The sequence below is a fragment of the Panthera uncia genome (genome assembly GCF_023721935.1).
Source record: "Panthera uncia isolate 11264 chromosome D3 unlocalized genomic scaffold, Puncia_PCG_1.0 HiC_scaffold_8, whole genome shotgun sequence".
In the NCBI taxonomy this organism is placed as follows: Eukaryota; Metazoa; Chordata; class Mammalia; order Carnivora; family Felidae; genus Panthera; species Panthera uncia.
In genome coordinates this window covers 83,399,061-83,420,471 of record NW_026057586.1, presented here as the reverse complement: position 1 = coordinate 83,420,471, position 21,411 = coordinate 83,399,061, and the positions used below count along the sequence as shown (strand labels likewise).

Genomic DNA, 21,411 nt, shown 5'->3' with positions numbered 1-21,411 from the left:
CCATTGCTGCTGTAACAAATTATCACAAACTTAGTGTCTTGAAACAATACAATTTTTTTCTCTTAGTTCTGGGGATCAGATGCCTAAGATTGGCCTTACAGGGCTAAAATCAAGGCGACATAGGGCTGGTTCCTTTTGGAGGCTCCACGAGAGAATCTCTTTCAGCTCTTCCAGCTTCTACAAGCTGCCTTGGCATTCCTGGGCTCGTAGCTATGTCACTCCAACCTCAGCTCTTGTTGTCATGTCTCCTTTTTCTCACTTTGAGCCTCTCATTTTCCTCTTTTGAGGACTCTTGTGATTACATCAGAGCCACTCAGATAGTCAAGGATAATCTCCCCATCTCAAGGCCTTGAACTCCATCACACCTGCAAAGTTCCTTTTGCCACATAAGGTAACAGATTCACAGGTCCCAGGGATTGGGACGTGGAGATCTTTTGCAGGCCATTATTCAGCCGACCGCGACATAGTTGGCCTGTTGTAGCTTTACAAGAGCTGCAACCCTTTCCACCCTACCCCACCTTTCCTTGAGCTAGAGCGAAGGGGTTTCAGTTCCTTATAACTCACAGCTTGACTAAGACATCATCTTTCCTCTTAATTCCCTTTGGCTATTGCATTTCTTCTCCATTAGCCAGCATTTCCTTTTCACGCTTCCCGAATGCTCTCTCTCATCCAAAGAACTCCTACTCCAGGACACAATGCTTTCTACACATTCAACTGCACAGAGAACAAAGAGTGAATCTTAATCTACTAGTTAATGTTTATCAATTAGAGGAAAAATAATGGATACATGTAAAATCCTGACCTTGAACTAAAAACTCAGTTATGCCAGTACAAACCATAGACCACACAAATTGGCAGAAGTTTATGTTAGAAGCCCCAAAATGTTAGATAACCCTAAGCCCATGTAAGCCAATATTGTGTTATATCATCCAGAAGAAAACAAAACAAAACAAACAACTAGTGTTGTCTTAAGCTTTGGTGAGAAAAGCAGAATATTTCACCCTTAGGGTCGTGGTAAAGTGACCTGTGGCCTCAATAGGCAGCAAGCGATAGCAGCCCTCGGTTCAGGTTTTATGAGCCACATTTTTCAAGAAAACCACCTTAGTTGTTGTAAAAGTGTAAATTTCACAGAAGTGCACAAAGGATATGAAACGCTCCCAACATTCTCCCTCCCAGAAGTTATTGCTGTTGAAAGTGAGAGTATCTTCCAGGTATCTGTTTATGCCCAAATCTTGACTCACAAACATGACCACACGCTGCATGCTCCGTGGAACTTGCTATTTTTACTAATAATATATTATTAAATCTTTCTTTTTTTAAAAAAAATATTTATTTATTTTTTGAGAGATTGCAAGCAGGGGAGGGGCAGAGAGGGAGGGACAGAGGATCTGAAACGGGCTCTGTGCTGGCAGGCTGACAGCAGTGATCCCCATGTAGGGCTCAAACTCACAAACTGTGAGATCATGACCTAGGCCGAGATTGAGAGTCAGATGCTTACCAGAATGAGCCACCCAGGTGTCCCTATTACTAAATCCTTCTACAACAATAGTGATATATGTATGGTAAAGAGAGACCTATGATATGGAATCACTTTTAATAGTTCCAGAACATTCTGGTGTTTAGTTTGGAACATATGAAACTGCTCATTTTGTAGCCCAAAGGAATAGAATATCAGCAGTTCGATGTAGTCCAACCTAAGTGAGTTGTAATAATTTGCCCCCTGTCTCTTACTGGTTGGTATGTAACTGGAAGTTTTGGTCAGTTTTTCCAATTGTAAATTTTTTTGTTCGTTTGTTTGTTTTGGTAACCCTGATAGAGTTCTTTGTGCCAAGCATTCTTTTAAGTATATATAAACAATATGTATTGACTCTTTCAATCCTCACCTCCCTCGAAACCACCCTGTAAGGAAGGTACTAGAATTTCTCCCACCTTATATCTGAGCAAACTGCGGAACAGATAAAGTGAGCCTAAGTTCACATAGTGCTATAGACTGAATGTTTGTGACCTGCCCATAAAATTCAAATGTTGAAACCTAACCCTAATGAGATGGCATTAGGAGGTGGGGCCTTTGGGAAGTAATTACGTCATGAAAGCTGAAGGGACTAACGCCCTTATAAAAGAGTTTCCAGGGGCACCTGGGTGTCTCAGTCTGGTTAAGTGTCCAACTTCAGCTCAGGTCATGATCTCACGGCTTGTGAGTTCAAGCCCTGCATTGGGCTCTGTGCTGACAGCTCAGAGCCTGGGGCCTGCTTCGGATTCAGTGTCTCCTTCTGTCTCTACCCCTCCTTTGCTCACGCTCTGTCTCTGTCAGAAATAAATAAACATTTTTTTTTTAAATAAAAAAAAAGTTTCCAGAAGCTTCTTGCTCCTTCCACCGTGTGAAGGCACAGCAGAACGATGGCTGTCTATGAACCAGGAAATGCATTCTCACCAGAGACCGTGAGAAGTTTCCGTCATTTATAAGCCGCTACTCCATCTGTGGTTATAGTGGCCCCAACAGACTAAGACATGTGTGTAGCAACCCTGGCCCCACAGCTTATGCTCTTTTGGATGCTATTATAAATGCAATTATTTTCTTAATTTTCTTTTTGAGTTTCTCCTTTCTGGTGTATAGAAACACAACTGATTTTTACATGTTGATCTTGTACCTCGAAACTTTACTGAATTGGTTTATTAACTGTAATAGCTTTTTGTGATTTCTTTTGGATTCTCCATATATAGGATCGTATTATCTGAGTGTGGTTTTTTACTTCTTCCTTTCCAATTTGGACGCCTTTTATTTCTTTTTCTTGCCTAACTGCTCTGGCTAGAACTTGCAGTACAATGTTGAATAGCAGCAGTGAAAACAGACATCCTTGTCTTGTTCGTGATCTTGGAAGGATAAGCATGCAGTCTTTCACCACTGAGGCTCAGTCTGTTCTCTTAAGCACTGTGCTTTGTTGCCTCTCCATCTTCCTCTCTCACACTGCCAGGCATGTACTTGCAAAAGAATCTTTTCACACCAAAGATAAATTTCACACCTTAAGATAAATTTCTGGGTTAAAGGATGCATACATTTTATATTTCAATTCATTTTGCCAAACCACAAAAAGTTGAACCATTTCATGCTTCCACCAGCAAAGCCAGAGTGCATGGACCACTTTTAAGAGGGCTTTGACAAAACAAGAGCGTGGTTGTGTGGGATTGGCTGAGATAGTAAAATATCTGGGTACCGTGTTGAGGGCACATGGCCAGAGGGACTGGCGTCATTCCTTTAAAGTAAAGGAAAACTACAATAGCAGGGTGCAGCCATTTGAAGAGTGTCAACTACAACAGAGATCACAGAACTCTAACTAACGGGGAAAATTACAGGGAGACTGATTTGGACTCAAAGTAAGGAAGAAATGTCTAACAGTTAGTCCCAGAAAAGAACAAGCTCTCTTTGTGGTTGTTAGTTGGTGACAGTGATGATGATGGTGATGATGATTTTCATTTATCTCATCATCTCCCTTTCTCTGGCCTCCTCTCCATCTGCACTCAACATCATTTCCCATCTTAAAAATAAATCCTCTCATGACCCCACATTCTTCTCCCACCACCACTCGATGCCTCTCTTCTCCTTTGTAGCCAAGTCCCTTGAAAGAGTGAGTCACCACATCCATTTCCGCATCTCCATTCACTCCCCTGCCCACTCCAGTCTGGCTCCCACTCCACCACTTCTCTAATGCCTCTCTTGCCAAGTAAACAGCAACGTCATCCTCGCTAAATCTGATAGACATACTACAGATCTGATCTTCCTAAAACTCTCAGCAGCATTTGACACTGATGACCATGCAACACCTCCTTCCCCTTCTTCCCTTAGTTTCCTGGAATCCACCTTCTCCTGACTTTTTTGGATCTCCATGGCCACCCCCTCTGAGAATCCTTTGGGGGCTTCTGTGCTCCCCATCACTTAAAGGTCAGCATTCTCCAGGGATCTGTTCTAAGCCCTCTTGCCTTCTCATTTACATCTTCTCTTACTGGTCAGTTGTAGCTACTTCCATAGTTCTAGTTACCATCTATATGCTGGTGATCCATAGATCTCCATCTCTAGTTCCAAATTCACATATCCATCTACGCACTAAGTGTCTACATTTGTAAGTCCCATAGATATGTCAAACTCTGTGCCTCCAATTCTGAACTCATCTTCTGCCCCAGATGGGCTCCCCTCACCCCAACATATCCTATCCCAACAAGTTCTCCCACCACCCATCAGTTGCCCAATCCAGAAACATTCCTTAACATCCTTTCCCTCATTACCCCTCAACCATTCAATTGTCAAATCCTGTTGTTTTATCCTCCTCATGTTATTCATTTACTTCTGTCCTCTGCCCCTGTTACCTCCTCAGTCCAGGTCACCATCTGCTCTCACCTGGACTGCCCTGTAGCCTCCTGACTGGTCTCGCTGTCTCCATTTGTGCTCCTGTCTCCTCCATTCCTCCATTATTTAGTAAAAGCTTGCACTCTGGAGTGAGAAGCTTGGGTTCGATCTTAGCTCTACCACTTACCAGCTACATGATCATGTGTAAGTTACTTAACCTTTCTGGGTCATTGTTTCTTCTTCTGTAATAAGGAGATGTTAGTATTATATTGGGCAGGGTATCTGGTTCTAAACAGAATCCACTCTGCTGAGTTTGAGAGGAAATACGGTTTAGAAAAGGCAATCCAAATGGCTGAAATTTTTCATAATGAAATGTTGGTGGCAGTGTGGGGAAGACTCTGCATGCTTTCTCCGTATCCTCAGGATGAAGTTCAAGGCTGTTCATAACATGATCCTTGCTGGCTTCTCCAGTCCCGCCTTTGCCTCCTCTTCTTGGCATCTTGTGTGTTGGCCAGTTGACGCATGCTGCTCTGTGGGTAATCCATATATTCGGGTCCTTTCTTTTTTCAGTGCTATGCTAAAAACCCAGGAGGGCTGGGAGGCGCTTGCCCTGGGTGGGGGCCTGGGCTGGAGTGTTGGTCTCCAGAAGCCCGTGGGTATGTGACAGCTGGTCCACAGAGAAGCCTTGGCCTCTAGGGCAAAATGAGAAAAACAGGACAACGAGGCAGGGCCTTCATAAAGCTAAATTTATTCATTTGAAAGCACCTTTTTTTTTTTTTTTTTTTTTTTTGTAGACTGTGTGCTTCCAGCTCGTTTAATGTTTTAGTTTAGACATTAATGGAGGGATGCCAATAGATGGTAGTAGTTGTTTGCTTGCTCAACATCATTACCAATGCTTAGTTGGCAAGCTTGCCTCCTTGGTCTTCCTCCTGTCAGTACAAGGCGTCATCGGCCACCAGAGAACCCAGAGTCATCTTCCACCTCCTAGCAATCTGTCAGTTCTGCCTCCAAAACGTATCCCCGCTTTGCCCACTTTGGTCCACCTGCGCCGCCCCGTTCTCATCCAGGTCGCCATCTCTCTCATCTGGGTGACTCTGGTGGCTTTCTCACTGCCCTCCCCTTGTCACTCCTGCCCTCTACAGTCTACCTTCTGCACAGAGGCCTGAGAGCACTTTTAGACACAGGCACCAAATGGTTTCACTCCCCTCTGTAAAAGTTTTTAGTGGCTTCCCAGGGCCCTGAGAAACAAATTCCAAATCTCTCTGCGCTCAGCCCCTGCTTCTCCCTCCTCTTTCACCAGGTTCTGGCTTTCACCAGGTCCTTCTGGCTATTCCTCTTTTTTTTTTTTTTTTTTTTTTTGCTTTCAGATATGTGGATCAGGTGGCTGGATTCTCCTCCTCCTCGAGCTGTTTCCTCCTGAAGTGGGTCTTCTCTGGACCCCCCTTCTCTATCACATCACACAGTGGGGTCCAGAGTGGGATGAGAATGTGGCAAATCTCTTCCTGTTTCTGTTGCCCTCAAGTGGCAGGGGCCAGAGGGGCTGTGCATGGGCTGGACCTGCCCCTCCCCTGCCCCCGGTGTCTCCTCCCACCTCTATGGTAGACTCCCTTCCACTCAGTTGGAACAGGCCCAGCCTCAAAGGTGTGTGGCAGCCCTCCCATGTAACAGGCGGCCAGCCAGGAGCTACATTTTAACAGCCACAAACTAGCACAACAGCACCGTCTCCATGGTGACAGACAGCCCGAGGCTGTGCAGGACAATATTGCGCTCTCTGTTAGCCTAAGTAGAGGTTGACTGGGTGAGGGAGAAGAAGCAGTTTGAATGGAGTCTCTTTTCCTGTTTTTCTCTCAATCTTCTCTAGTCTTCTGTATCACTGGAGAAGCTTCTGAGAGGACTAGTCTCCAGGGAAGAGGGAAATCTTCCCGAGAAAATGCAAATCTCTTTTACTTCTCTGCTTAAAATCCTCCCATGGCTTCTCAACTCACTCAGAATAAAATCCAAAGAACTCAGAGTGGCCTCCAAGGCTCTGAATGATCTGCCCTTCCAACCCCACCCACGTTACCTCGCCAGTCCACGCACCGCTTCTCGGTTCGCTAACTTGTTCACTCTGCTCCAGCCACCTGACCCCCTTGCTTTTCCTTGAACACCCTATCAAATCTCTACCTCAGGGCCTTTGGACTTACTGTACCCTCCCACCAGAAACACTCTTCTAGATACGTCATGGTTTGTCCCTCTCTTTGTGCAGATCTAACCTAAATGCCTCTATCACACACGTGCTCACATTTGCCCATCTTTGTTGTCTGTCCTCTTCTCTGCTTTATTACTCTTCATAGATTTATCACCATCAGACATTTTATTATGTCTTTTTTGCTTTTTGGTATCATATCTTTCTTCTCCACTGGCATATAGCCCCATGAGTTGTAGGTACTTTGTTTCACTCACTGTTATAATCTCTAGAGCAACAGACAGTGCCCAACTCATAGTAGATAGTCTAAAATTTATTTGCGGGAATGAATGAGTAATGGAAAAGGACAAGCTAATGGGATCCTCATCCCAGCCTCCCTCCTTGTCCTGCACTCGCCCAGGCCAACCCAGAAAGACGAATCAAGGTGAAGAATAAAGAATGCTTGGCCAAGGATTCAGGAGGCCTAGTACTTGGGCTTTTGCACTCTGCCAGGTAAACACTTCAGTAGTGTGGTTTCTGGGTTAAGAGCATCGCATTGGTTTTGGATTTGAATCCCTTTTGAAACCTACTCTCTACCTGGATGATCTTTCAGAAATTAACTCCATCTTTCATAGCTTCCCTTTCCTTATCTGTGCAGTAATGAAAAGAATACCTGCATGCCATGAGATGATACAAATAAAGCCAGCAGTGTAAGGAAGTTATTTTTATTGTCATTCAGGTTTTTTGGTATCAGTTTTCCTGGGAGTATAATCATCATTATCCCATTCTTCCCATGCCAGAATCATGGGTTAGAAAATCCTGTGGAATTCTAGGAGCTGATTCTCAGAGGAAATTTCTGTCGAGAATCCCAAGGTCCCTGCCGTGGCAATAACCTGGGGCAGAGTCTCCACAGCCCAGGCGCGGGGCTGAGACAAGCCAGGGATAAAGCAGTAGACTTCAGAAGTCTCTGAAATTTCTGGCTTTTGGAAAAACCTTGTAATGAATGTTTATTTTTTTCTTTGCCCCATCCCCCCCTTTCTTTTCCCATTTCTTCTGGGAACAGTATTCTTCTTTCCTAAGGTAAAGTCACTGGATGTGGTTTATTCAGCCCTGCCACTCTCATTCAGCCTTGCCACTCTCTCCCTACTTCCTGCCACAGGAATGAGCACATGACCCAGGATTGTCCAATCAGGTGACACCATGCCTCTAGCCACAAGGCTAGGTTCAGGGGTGGATATGTAACTGAAGCCCTACCAATCAGAGACTTTCCTGGGACTTTCATGCCAGAGCTATCAGGAAAGACTTGCTTGCCCCTCTGGAGTTGCTGAGGATGTGAGTATGGCATCTTGCTACATAGAGAGCCTATTCAAGAACAAAGCCAAATGGAGTCACGATGAGAAACCCAGCCCTGATGACATAGTTTGAGCTTTTAGAAGCATCCATGTCTGAGAGCAGTCCCATCTCTTCCACTGTGTGATGTGGTGGCTTACCTGAGTTAGGTCTCTGTCACTTATTATCCAAACAATTCTGACTAACACAGGCCTACTCAGCATCCTGTCTACACACTCCTGCAACCCAGGAGCTGGGGCCATTTGACCCTGCCTATAGCTGCAGCCCCTGCCTTTGATTCCAATCTGAACTTGGTTTTGAGGGACTAAGAGAAGCTAACCAGTCTTGTTTCTTTTATTGACAGCCCCTGCCTTGTACCCCAGTCTCAATAACTGAAGCCCCATCTTACTTCATTATCCTGGCTCTTTGCCTTTTCAACCCTAGTAAGGGCAGACTCTGAACCTGGAACTCCACAGCTAGACCCCACGACCTGCTGCTGTATGTCTTGAGTATTACGTGAGCCTGTCAGGATTTCCCCCTGTGGTTCGTACCAGTCCCATTTGATGTAAATGGTCAAATTGAGGCCTGACAGTAAAACTTAAGGCAGGATTTCCTAAGCTGTTGTCCATGGGACTCCATTCAATGGGATATAAATAGGTATTCCATTAACATAGAGTAAAAAAACAAAGCTGGCAATATTTTTTCTTCAATTTTATATTTTAAAATATAAAGAATGGAGTAGCATTTTACATAGGGGTTACCTTCTAAAGTCAGTGCTCAAGGTAAAAATCATGTCCTGTCAAAATTGCCTTTGGTTAGGGGCGCCTGGATGACTCAGTCGGTTGAGTGTCTGACTGCAGCTCAGGTCATGATCTCACAGTCTGTGAGTTCGAGCCCCGCATCGGGCTCCGTGTTGACAGCTCAGAGCCTGGAGCCTGCTTCGGATTCTGTGTCTCCCTCTCTCTCTCTCCCCCTCCCCTGCTTGCACTCTGTCTCTCTCTCTCACACAAATAAATAAACATTTAAAAAAAATTTTTTTTAATTGCCTTTGGTTAAACCTTTGACTTGTCCACAAAGCATAGCAAACAGACCTTCTACCTTCCAACAAGTCCATTAAAGTCCATTTTCCTCTGACTCTGGAACAAGTTACTGTTTTTCCAGTTTTGCTCCAGGTGAAGGTGAAAGATGTGGCTTATTTTCGGGGACATGTTGGGTGGGGAGTATGGATTGAGATTCACAGGCAGGGTGCAAGGCGGTCACTCTGTGAGAAGTGTGAGGGAACAGAGACTGACTGAAGGATCCCCAACTCAAGTACCCCTCTCATGCTTAGTCTGGGGTACCCAATCACTGAGTCATCGCACTGTTTAAACTGTGCTGTCTCTCCAGGCTCCCCTGGAACATGTGTAACTGAATCTGAGGGACTTAAATGCATGTAAGGTAAGATTCCCCCATATGAGAGAAAAATATTTATCATTATAAGGCATTCTCATAGCAATCTGTTCTTATGTATATAATAATTTGCTTTTAAGAAATTGTGTGCCAGGAATACCAGGAAATCACGTCACCTGTTACATGGAATTGTGACACACGATGTACCTATTGGTGCATAAAGGAGCATTTACTAACTCTGCCCTTCATCATCAGTTCTATGATACCTGGCTTAAGTAATGAGCCTTATTTTATTTTATTTTATTTTATTTTTTTTAATTTTTTTTTAACGTTTATTTATTTTTGAGACAGAGAGAGACAGAGCATGAACGGGGGAGGGGCAGAGAGAGAGGGAGACACAGTACTGGAAGCAGGCTCCAGGCTCTGAGCCATCAGCCCAGAGCCCGACGCGGGGCTCGAACTCACGGTCGGTGAGATCGTGACCTGAGCCGAAATCGGACGCTCAACCGACTGAGCCACCCAGGCGCCCCAATGAGCCTTATTTTAGAATGTACTATATGTGTTTATTATTCAGTATTTGTTGCGTAATAAACATATGAATCAAATCATGATAATCCTAATAATATTAATAAGAATTAATACTTGGTAAGAGGTTGCCATACACCAGGTATTTCTCAAGCAACTTTGTATTTAGTAACTCATTTAATTCTTATGACAAACTTTGTCCTCATTTTACAGATGAGGAAACCAAGGTTTAAAGAGGCGAAGGATTTTTTTTAAAAACTTTTTAATGTTTATTTATTTTGAGAGAGAAAAGAGAGCGAGCAAGCAAGAGTGGGGGAGGGGGTGGAGAGAGAAGGGGGACAGAGGATCCAAAGCAGGCTCTGCACTAACAGCCCGATGTGGGCTCACGAACCATGAGATTATGACCTGAGCTGAAGTTGGATGCTTAATCGACTGAGCCACCTATGGACCCTGAAGTGAAGGATTATTGAATCCACGTTTCCAGACCTCAAATCCCAGGCATGGGCATGGTTACTTTGGTAGTCAAAGGAGAGAATGTATATGAAAATAGACTCTTGTTTTAGTCAAGTATAATTAACATAGTGTTGTATTCATTTCGGGTGTACAATATGATTCAACAATTCTATACGTTTCCCAGTACTCATCAGGATAAGTGTACTCAATCTCCTTTATCTATTTCACCCATCCCTCCCACCTGCCTCCCCTCTGGCAACCACCAGTTTGTTGTCTGTATTTAAGTCTGTTTGTTTGCATCCCCTTTTTCTTTGTTTATTTGTTTTGTTTCTTAAATTACACATATGAATGAAATCATATGGTATTTGTCTTGACTGATTTATTTCTCTTAGCATTATACTCTCTAGCTCTGTCCATTGCAAATGGCAAGCTTTCATTCATTTTATGGCTGTGTAATAGTCCATTGTATATATATACCACATCTTCTTTATCCACTCATCTATCAATGGACACTTGGGTTGCTTCCATATCTTGGCTACTGTAAATAATGCTGCTATAAACATAAGAGTGCATATATCTTTTCAAGTTAGAATTTTCATTTCCTCTGGGTAAATACCCAGTAGTGGAATTATTGGATCTTGTGGTAATTCTTTTTTTTTTTTTTTTAATTTTTTTTTCAACGTTTTTTATTTATTTTTGGGACAGAGAGAGACAGAGCATGAACGGGGGAGGGGCAGAGAGAGAGGGAGACACAGAATCGGAAACAGGCTCCAGGCTCCGAGCCATCAGCCCAGAGCCTGACGCGGGGCTCGAACTCACAGCCCGCGAGATCGTGACCTGGCTGAAGTCGGACGCTTAACCGACTGCGCCACCCAGGCGCCCCGGATCTTGTGGTAATTCTATTTTTTAAGTTTATTTATTTATTTTGAGAGAGAGAGAGATTACATGAGCAAGGGAGGGGCAGAGAGAGAGAACCCCAAGCAGGCTTTGAAGCTCAATGTGGGGCTGGAACTCATGAACTGTGAGATCATGACCTGAGTGGAAATCAAGAGTCAGATGCTTAACTGATTGAGCCTCACAGGCGCCCCTATGATAATTCTATTTTTAAGTCAAAAAGATTATTTTTTTTAAATAGCTGCTATTTGTGGAGCTCTTACCCTATGCCAGACATCGATAAGCACTTGTCATGCCTTTTCTTGTTTAATTATGATAACTCTATGAGCAGATGCAGAAAGGGAGGCTCAGAGAGGTTAAGTGACCTGGCCAAGGAAATTTACCCAGGATTATAAAATAATTGCTCTAACCCTTAGCCAGTAAACTACACTGCCTGCCTATAGAGATGCAAGTTTTCATTATTATCATCACAAAGAGCAATGGGGCATTAGCCTTTAGGTAACCCTGAATCAAAACCACAGTGAGAACCACTCACAGCTCACTAGGATGCCCATGATCCAAAAAACAGACAAGAACAAGTGTTTGTTGAGGATGTGGAGGAATGGGACACACACTGCGGGTGGGAACATGAAATGGTGCAGCCGCTTTGAAAACAGGTGGGTGGTTCCTCAAAAGGTCGAAAGTAGAGTGACTAAATGATCTTTCAGTTTCACTAGTAGGTACACCCGAAAACTGAAAACATGTTCATGCAAACACATGTACACTGGTATTCATAGCACCATTATTCATAATAGCCCCAAACTGGAAACAACCCAAATGTCCACCAAAAGAAAAGAAAACAGTCTATCCATACAATGGAATATTACTTGGCCATAAAAAGGAATGAAATAGAGATACATGTTCCAACATGAATGCACCTTGAAAACATGATGCAGGGGCACCTGGGTGGCTCAGTCAGTTAAGCACCTGACTCTTGATTTTGGCTTAGGTCATAATCTCACCATTTGGGAGTTCCAGCCCCACATCAGGCTCTATGCTGGCAATGCAGAGGCCGTTTGGGGTTCTCTCTCTGCCCCTCCCCCCACTCGTGCTGTCTCTGTCAAAATAAATAAATAAACTTAAACAAACAAAAAGAAAACGTGATGCAGAGTGAAAGAAGCCAGACACAAAGGACCGCATACTGCCTGATTCCATTTATATGAAATGTGCAGAACAGGCAAATCCTAGAGACAGAGGGTAGATCAGTGGGTCACCAGAGCTACAGGTGAGCAGAAGGGTTCGGAGTGATGGCTAAGGGATGTGGAGTTGCTTTTGGAGGTGATGAAAATCTGAAATGGATTGTGGTGATGGTTGCACAACTCTGAATATACTGAAAACTGCTAAATTGTACACTTCAATTGAGAGAGTTGTATAGTGTGTGAATTATATCTCAGTAAACTTAAAAAACAAAACCAAAACCAAAAATGAGCAAGGGGGGCTTTCCTGCCACTGGAGAGGACCTGGTTACATTGACAAGTCTGGTCCTGTTCCTCCCCTAAGCAGTGATGACTCAGACAGATGCCAGCATTATCACCAGGCGTGCCCCGAATCCTTGTTTCCTCCCTAGGAATCCAGGGTGTTGCCCTGTTTCCCACTTTTCCCTGGCATGCCTTGCCCAATTGACCCTGGCAGGCCTGGGGTAGAACCCTGAGTATGGCTTTGCCTCTTGTGGCTTCTTTCTGCAGCAGCCTGACACTGTTTCCCACACACTCCCCTCCAACCACCTGCCTCTCCCACCCCAACACCCACTCCCACCTCCAGCCCCAGCTTGCTATCAGAAAAAAGTCTCAGATTTAAAACCACGTGGAATTCAGGCTGTGCACCAGAAGCTGCACCTTGAGGTTTCTTGTGCTGTCAACCCCTGCAGACATCCGGGGTCATCCCCACACCCCACTTACCTAACGTAGGAAAAGACGATCATGTGGAAGATCCACTTAATGGTGCCATAATTCATGCTCTGGATCCGGGTGACTTTGTTTGTCTCATACTGGAAAACATCATTACAGCTGCAGCAGGCTGCCATGGCGAGAGGCTCACTGTCCACAAGGGTCTGGACCAGGGCTCAGCCTTCCCAGACCAGCCACAGCAAGCCCACCAGTAAGAGGAAAATGAAACATCCTGATTCTTAGCAGGAGCCTTTAAGTTTGAGTTCCTCCAATGACGGCAGAGTGGGGGCGGGTCCTGGCAGCTGCCCCAGATGTGGCTGGAGATAAACAAGAGAAGCGAAGTCCTACAGGCCTGGCTGGCAGATAACCCTGCCCCAGCTGGCCTCCCCCAGATGCCTGCACAAAGATGGTGTTCAAAGGAAGGGCATTTTTAGAATTCTGCCTTATCCCCTTTTTTCTTTGACTTTTTTGGACTCATTTCAGTTAGGGGAAAGGGGCAGCCTTTCAAATGTCAGGAGACCCAGTGTTTCCATTGTGACTTAATAAAGGGGCCTAAATCTTTCTACTGTCTCAAGGCCCACTCAGAGACTGACTAATTCATTTCTACAACCCTTTGTTCAACCCCAGATGTCTGTGAACACTGGGTGAATGAAGATCTTCCTCTCCTCCCTCTCACACATCCTTCACAGCACTCTGGTCTGTAGATGGGGGCGGTGGGTGGGAGGGGGGCATCAGATCTGCTGGGGCTGGGAGGGGAGGAGGGCTTTATTTCTATACTGGATATTTCCTGCGTGACCCTCTAGATCCACTCTCTGCCCTCCTCTGTGCCCCCTGAGTTACACGTGTGATGTAGGCCAATCAGCCTAAGACCATCAGAAACAAACTTACCATTCAACAAAACTAGGTTTACTGACTCATTCCATGAGGAAAAGCTCATGCCAGAGGATCTAGGGGCATCATTAAAGGGACAGAGCTATCATAGGATTATGGGGAATGGTAGGGTTTAGATTAAATTTAAATGACAACAGATTTTGATAGACTCAGAGCAAAGCAGGTTTGTATACAACGGTCATCTTTAGATCTGGATTGCAAAGTGGACCCAGGGCCCTGCTTCCTTGGAAGCAATAAAGCTAAGATGGATGTTGAATGTTGTGTCTAGAAACCCTTTATCTGAAGCTTTGTACCTGAGATGCAATTTGAGGCTGCTTCTCTTTGGCAAGGTTGTGACTTAGATCCTCCAGGCAAAAGTGGAGTATTTCATTCTTATTGATGCAATTCCCAATAGCAAATTTTCTGATAGTTTATTATTTTAGAGGATGATATTTCTCAGTAAGAAAGCAGCAATCACTCAAAAAAATGGGAGTGGGGGTGCTACAATACACCTAACATACCCTTCAAAACTCTCAAGGTCATCAAAAACAATGAAAACCCTAATAAATTGTCACAACCAAGAGGAGGCTAAGGAGACATGACAACTAAATGTAATGTGATAACCTAGATAGGATCCTAAAAAAGAAAAGGAACATCAGTTAAAAACTAAAGAAATGTGAATAAAATATGAACTTTAGTTAATATTAATATATCAATATTGATTAATTATTAAAATGTACCATACTAATATAGGATGTTAATAATCAAGGAAACTGGGTATAGGATATATGGAAAAGCTGTGTACTATCTTTGTGATTTTTCTGCAAACTTAAAACTGTTGTAAAGTGTCGTAGATTCTAAGTCTAAAGTTCTATTTTGGCCAGCAAAAGAGCGGATGGGGATTAAAGCGAGAGATGGCTAATGTCCGAGAAAAGACAAAAGCCCTGATTAAGGGTCCTTGCCCTGTATCCATTCATGCCAGAAGGTTTACAAACGTGATGGGCATGTACAAAGAGATAAAGAAACTAAGAACATTAACTTGGGGACGTGAGGGAAAAGGGGGGTTTTGAAGATATACAGTGTTTGGGGTTTGGGTCAATATAACACAAAATCCGGGCGTTGGGCAGTCGGGAGGAAGGTTGTTTACCTCGGACGTGAGGCAGCACCTCTGTTTACCTTAGCCAGCCTAGGGGATGAGACAGATGGGGGAATAACCTCAGGGTTAATAAGGCACCTTTTCTTTTGTTAACCATCTCCACTCTGGGCTGCTTTGCCTGCAGCACAGTGGTCCATAGTCCAATTCACCAATTTACCTAACCTGGTCCTATTCTCCTGTGAAAGCAGCTTTTCTGCTATAGTACTAAATTGGGGTGCTTCCACCCTGAACATCTAATCTTGTTTATTTCATATACCTATGTATTGGGCACCTTTGCACTGTTTCTATTTCAGGCCTTTGCCTTTCCCTCTCTATTTTGGGGTGCCTTTGCACCTCCCTATTTCTGGCACCTTTGCACCTCCCTATTCTTGGGGTGCCCTATTCTTGGGGTGCCAATCTGGTTTACCCAAACTTGGGCGTGAGCATGTTATGACTTTGTATTTCTTTATGCCTTGTTAACCCATTGATGTAAGCCTGGGGGATTCCTAAGCTTATCCCCCACAGTCAAATGAAAGTTTATCTTTAAAACAAAAAAGATTGGGGGTGGTGGTATTATCACTTTACAGGTACAGTGAAATACTGTTTGGTGTTATTTTTGCAGCTGACTTTACTCATTACTGCTCTTCCAGATTGTTAAGCGGCCAAGCCAATTTTTACTTTTCCAGTCTGAGCTAAATTTTACTTTCTTACTCATGTGAGCTGCACCAGGGGCTACATTACCTCCTGGCGCTCAGTTCAGGAGACTGGAGAGTGGGAGAAAGGTGAGATTGAATGCAAATTTTCTCGACCCTTCTCAAAAGTGCTCGTGGCAGGGATCCTGGTCTTTCTGCTGAACTCAGACAATGATATCTCATGCTCTTCCTTCGCTTCCTCAGCCCTCTGTCTGCTATTTCTCCCACCACCATTTCATGGGTACTGTTCTTTATTTTTTTAATTTTTTTTTATCGTTTTATTTATTTTTGAGACAGGGAGAGACAGAGCATGAACAGGGGAGGGTCAGAGAGAGGGAGACACAGAATCTGAAACAGGCTCCAGGCTCTGAGCTGTCAGCACAGAGCCCGACGCGGGGCTCGAACTCATGGACAGTGAGATCATGACCTGAGCCAAAGTCGCCCGCTTAACCGACTGAGCCACCCAGGCGCCCCTCATGGGTACTGTTCTTAATAAACTTACCGATAAGTTATCAGTTGCCATATTTAGTGATATGTTTTGTTCCTTATTTCACCTGGCCTTTTGGACCAACACCATGTACCACTCTCTACCTCTTGAGCAATTTATTCCCTTGATCTCCATGACTCCCTTGGGCCCTTTCTCCTAGTTTTTTGTCTTTGCCTCTATGTTCTTTGTCGTATCTTTCTAGGACTCTTCTCCTTTTATGTGTCAGTTCCAGCAAATTCTGCCTCAGCATTTTTTATATTTTTATCAGTCATGACAGGTTATGTTGCAATAACAAACAGCCCTCCCAAATCCCATGGCTTAAAAACGATGTCGTTTTATTTCTCATCCACAATAAATATTCACCATGGGTCACCTGGGAGGCTCTGCTCATCGCAGTCACTCAGAAAACAAAACTAATGGAATAGCCACTATCTTGAACTCTTGAATGAGAAATCTGGCAGGTCTTAGAGTGGCATTTAAATGCTCTGATCTAGAAACGATGCACTCCATTTTGCCCCGAACTCACTGGTCAAAACTAGTCACTTGGCCCCAGGAACTTGGTCCCAGGGAATCAGGAAATGCAATCTCACCCAGAAACAGAAGAAGCAGAAATATTTGGTAAATTGCACTAATAACTTTTGTATCTTCTCCCTGGGAGATTTCATCCACACACATTCTTTTAGAATCACCAAATGCTAAAAGAAAAGGAGATGGAAAGAGGGGTATATGTGTATATCACGTGTTTAACTATGCATGGAATATAGCTGGAAATAAAACCTACTACTAATTTGGGGGACCAGGGTGGGGGGGGTCCCTTATTCAAGATAAAGAACTTCAAGATGGCAACAGCAGAGCATTAGACCAAGCTCAGGTCTCTCTTAAGTATGGGTCCTTAATGGAACTGCACAGGTCCCCTGTCCATGAAGCTGGCTGTGTCTGGAAGGATATACAAGATGGTCTCTGGGGAGGGAATTGGAGGATTAGTTAGTGTTTGTCAAGAATTTATTTCTTACCTTTCTATGAAGTTTTTCTACCATACTCATGCATTCTGTTTTAAAAATCTATATCTCCAGACCAAATCTGCCTTCTGAGCTCCACACTGGTACAGTCTATGAACCCCCAGATCTAAAAATCCCATAGACACTTAAAATATCTTTAGAATGGCACACTTCCCCACAAAATAATAGTGAGTGTAAGGACTGATTAGAGGGAGATAGTGGAGACTGGATGTGGACCACTTTCCTTCTAAGCTCAGTTTGAGGATTAAGGGTGCTTTTTAAAAAAATTTTTTTAATGTTTTTTTTTTTTAATTTTTGAGAGAGAGAGACAGAGACAGAGACAGAGAGTGAGCAGGGGAGGAGCAGAGAGAGGGAGACACAGAATGCAAAGCAGGCTCCAGGCTCTGAGCTGTCAGCACAGAGCCTGATGCAGGGCTCGAACTCATGAACTGTGAGATCATGACCCGACCTGAAGTTGGACGCTTAACTGACTGAGCCACCCAGGCACCCCAAGGGTGCTTTTTAATGGGAAGTGTAGCATCAAGAGGAGATTGGGGGAGAGAGGTAGTTAATATGGAAATATTTGAGCCATTCAAAGATGTTCAAAGTGGAGTGTCAAGAATGGTGGTCTCTGTTTCTCTGTGAAGTAGGAAGTTAAGTCTTGAATGGAATGGGGCTTGGGTGAATTTCTCTTAGTCAAGGGCGTGTGTGTGTGTGTGTGTGTGTGTGCGTTTCTGGTTACAAGTCAGAAAATCAAGTGACTTCCTTCAGCAGAAAAGGTAGTTTTTTGAGGAAACACTATCATCTTAACAAGTGCAGGAAACGTGGCCCAACGTGGTCAGAACTTACTAATAGACATGGAAACTAAAATGTCCTGCTCTGAGGTTGCACTTGCAGTTTGTCTGAAGCTGTGTGGTCCTCCTTCTGCCTGCTTCTCTGTGTACCCATTGCGTATCTCTCTAAGCACTGGACTTCTCTACTGCTCCGAGGGCATGTCACCAAACAAGGTCATCACGGCAGCCACAGTAGGTTGGCCACAGTTCCTGTCAAAGCCCAGACCTAAGGCTTAATTCTGGAGTCCCAGAGGAGTGAATTTGATTGGTCTAGCTATTTATCTCTAGTCCAATCAGCTTAAGGTTGTGGGCGGGGTCACAGAACAAACATGGTGTCAGGGACCCATTGGGGAAGAGGGGGAGGAGGGGAGAAGGGGAAGGAAGGGAGCAGAGTGGGAGGAGGGAGGAAAGGCTGGGAGGAAAGAAAGGGAAGGAGAGGGAGAAAGAAGTGTAGCTCTCAGGGAATACAGGCTCCTAGGCTGGGAGACTCAGGTTAACTACTGCTCTCAGGTAAGATGATGCAGTCTGTGCAGTTTCCCAGAAGTCCCTAGTGGGATTGAGCCCCAGATGCCTACAGCACGACCTGTTCTTGACTGTTTCTTATATTGACTGCCTTCCCTCCCTGTCCCATTTCCCCAGTGCCCTTCCTAACTTCACCTCCCAAATAAACTACTTGCACCTGAATCCTTGTCTCAGGGTCCACTTTGGGGGAAACTCAGTCTATTCCAACCTCCTATTGTTAAGGAGTCAGGAATGTATCCTGTTGTTAAGGCTGTTGTTAAGGAGTCAGGAATGTATCTATCCTGACAGCAATAGGTGGATTTGTAAGCAGAGTCGTAACACCTCACTTACACTTTAGTGAAAATCACTCTGGCTGCACAGTGGAACGCAGATAGAAGGGGCAAGAATGGAGGCAGGGAATCTGCCCAGGGAGAAGGTATAGTGACATGGAGGGGGGCTGAGGATGGATCCCTAAAGGATCCAATACCAAGGGGACGAACAAGCATCAGGGAAGGAGAGGAAAACCAGAAGGGAGTGTATACCCAGAAACCAACGGAAGAGCTGTTCACCAATAAGCCTGTGGCCACAGGAGGTAGCAAGAACAATATAAAGCAAGGGCACTAGTGAGGAAACTGACAGATAAATTAATGAAACAGGATAGAGTCAAGTATTGAACACAAAGATAGGTGAGTACTTAGCATATGACAAACGCGTTTAAAACCAAAGGAGAAAAATTACCCAAAATATGATCTCAGAGGCATTGGCTAGCCATTTAGAGGAGGTCGGTGGAGGTAGGAGGATGTGGTATTCTAACTTTTTATATTTCAAAAGATGTGTAACTGTTTGAAATGTGACAGAATGATAAAAAATGAGCAAAACTCAGGGGCGCCTGGGTGGTTCAGTCAGTTAAGTGTCCGACTTTGGCTCAGGTCATGATCTCGAGGTCCATGAGTTCAAGCCCCGTGTCTGGCTCTGTGCTGACAGCTTGCTTGGACCCTGGAGCCTGCTTCCAATTCTGTGTCTCCCTCTCTCTCTGTGCCCCCCCCCCGCAAAATAAATAAACATTAGAAAAAATTTTAATGAGCAAAATCAGCTACACAAAGAGACATGCAAGTCACTTACTGTTCTGCTTGTGTTGTGTACATTTTGCATTTCAGTAGAGAATCCAAACAAAGATAACTGGATTCCTTTTGAAATAACTGACACCACACTGTCACCTGGCTGGTGTTTAGGTCCTCCTCCCACCAGACTCTGTGTTGGTGTCAATACCAGTGTGGATTTGCAGTAAAGATACTATGAAGGGAGCCTCTTATTCTCCTTCAGGAGTACAATGTTTGAGCCAGGATTCACTGTGGTTTCTTTCTTGGCAACTGGAGCCACTAAAAAAAACAAAGCATATTGGGGCGCCTGGGTGGCTCAGTCAGTTAAGCATCCAACTTCGGCTCAGGTCATGATCTCACAGTTCATGGGTTCGAGCCCCGCTGCAGGTTCTGGGCTGACTGTGCAGAGCCTGGAGCCTGCTTCAGATTCTGTTTCCTTCTCTTTCTGCCCTCCCCCACTCGCTGTCTCTCAAAAAATGAATAAACATTAAAGAAAATATTTTTAAAAAAGCATGTCAAATGATGCTTTTTTCCTCTGTATTTCTCCATGGCAATTTCTCATGAACATGCCTTTCTGACCCTCTCTTCCTTCCCTCTCATTATCTAATTCAGAATTTTTGTAACAAGTTGATCAAGAGTCTACTGCTTAGGGATGTCACAGAGTTAGGAGAGATCCCAGTGCCCTGGTATTCAAAACAGTTTTTCTTTGAGTTACATTAAACCAGTGCTGCCTAAAAAGGTAGAAACTAACTATATATGGTCATTTACATTTAAAATAATTGGGGGGTGCCTGGATGGCTCAGTCAGTTAAGTGTCTGACTTCTGCTCAGGTCATGATCTCATGGTTCGGTTTGTGAGTTCAAGCCCCACATGGGGCTGTCTGCTGTCAGCACAAAGCCCACTTCAGATCCTCTGTCCCCCTCTTTCTCTGCCACTCCCCTACTCATACATGTGTGCTCTCTCTCTCTCTCTCTCTCTCTCTCTCCCTGCGTGAGGCTCTGTGCTCACAGCTTAGAGCCTGGAGCCTGCTTCAGATTCTGTGTCTCCCACCCCACCCGCCCCTCCCCTGCTCGTGCTGTCTCTCTTTGTCTCAAACAACAACAACAACAACAACAAAAAAAAAACATTAAAAAATTAAAAAAAAATTTAAATGAAATTTAAAATTCAGTTCTTCATTTGTACTCACCATATTTCAAGTGCTCAGTAGCTACATGTGGCTCATACTATATTGGACAGTGAAGATACAGAACATTTACACCATTGTAGAAAGTTCTATTGGACAGTACTGCTGTCTGTGGGATAGAGGAAAAGGTGAGTACAGTTGCGGGTAACTGAGGATGGTGAGGGCAGGACCTAGTCAGATGGCATCCATTTTCTGTGGGAAATAAGAGGCAGATGTATCTGAGGAGAGAGAAGGAGAAGGCAGAGGGGTGGGAGGTTTGATGCTAGTGAAGAAGATTCAAAACAGTTGCTATGGTGAACAGGAGAAGAGAGCCAACTGGGAAAACCGGAATTCCAGGGTGGCAGTGAGAACTAAAAACCATGAATTGGTTATTGCAGCAGTCTACGTGACTGAGATTATAACAGGGGCCCGGGCCTTCCCACCTACAGGATCTGCCTCCCACCTCCACACCCAGGGACCCATCAGGCCTTGCCAAGTAGTTCAGATAGTTTTAGAATTTGTAAGCATTGGCATCTAGTATGTCTATTTTGGTCTTTTACATTTGTTCCTGAAACAGTGTGAGTGGAGCTACATTTCTGCCCCTCTGCCCCCCTC

General features: G+C 44.3%; 2 protein-coding genes across 7 annotated transcripts in view; one reads left to right on the top strand and one right to left on the bottom strand.

Moving 5' to 3' along the window:
- The window catches only part of P2RX7 (purinergic receptor P2X 7), a 47,754-nt gene extending 34,066 nt beyond the window's left edge, over window positions 1-13,688 (bottom strand). The window contains exon 1 of the mRNA XM_049619372.1: window positions 13,031-13,688. Coding sequence (XP_049475329.1) covers window positions 13,031-13,155 — 125 coding nt within the window. The 5' untranslated portion in view covers window positions 13,156-13,688. The remainder of the gene's footprint in view (window positions 1-13,030) is intronic.
- IFT81 (intraflagellar transport 81) overlaps window positions 1-21,411 on the top strand; it is a 193,417-nt gene that overhangs the window by 58,604 nt on the left and 113,402 nt on the right. The window lies entirely within an intron of this gene.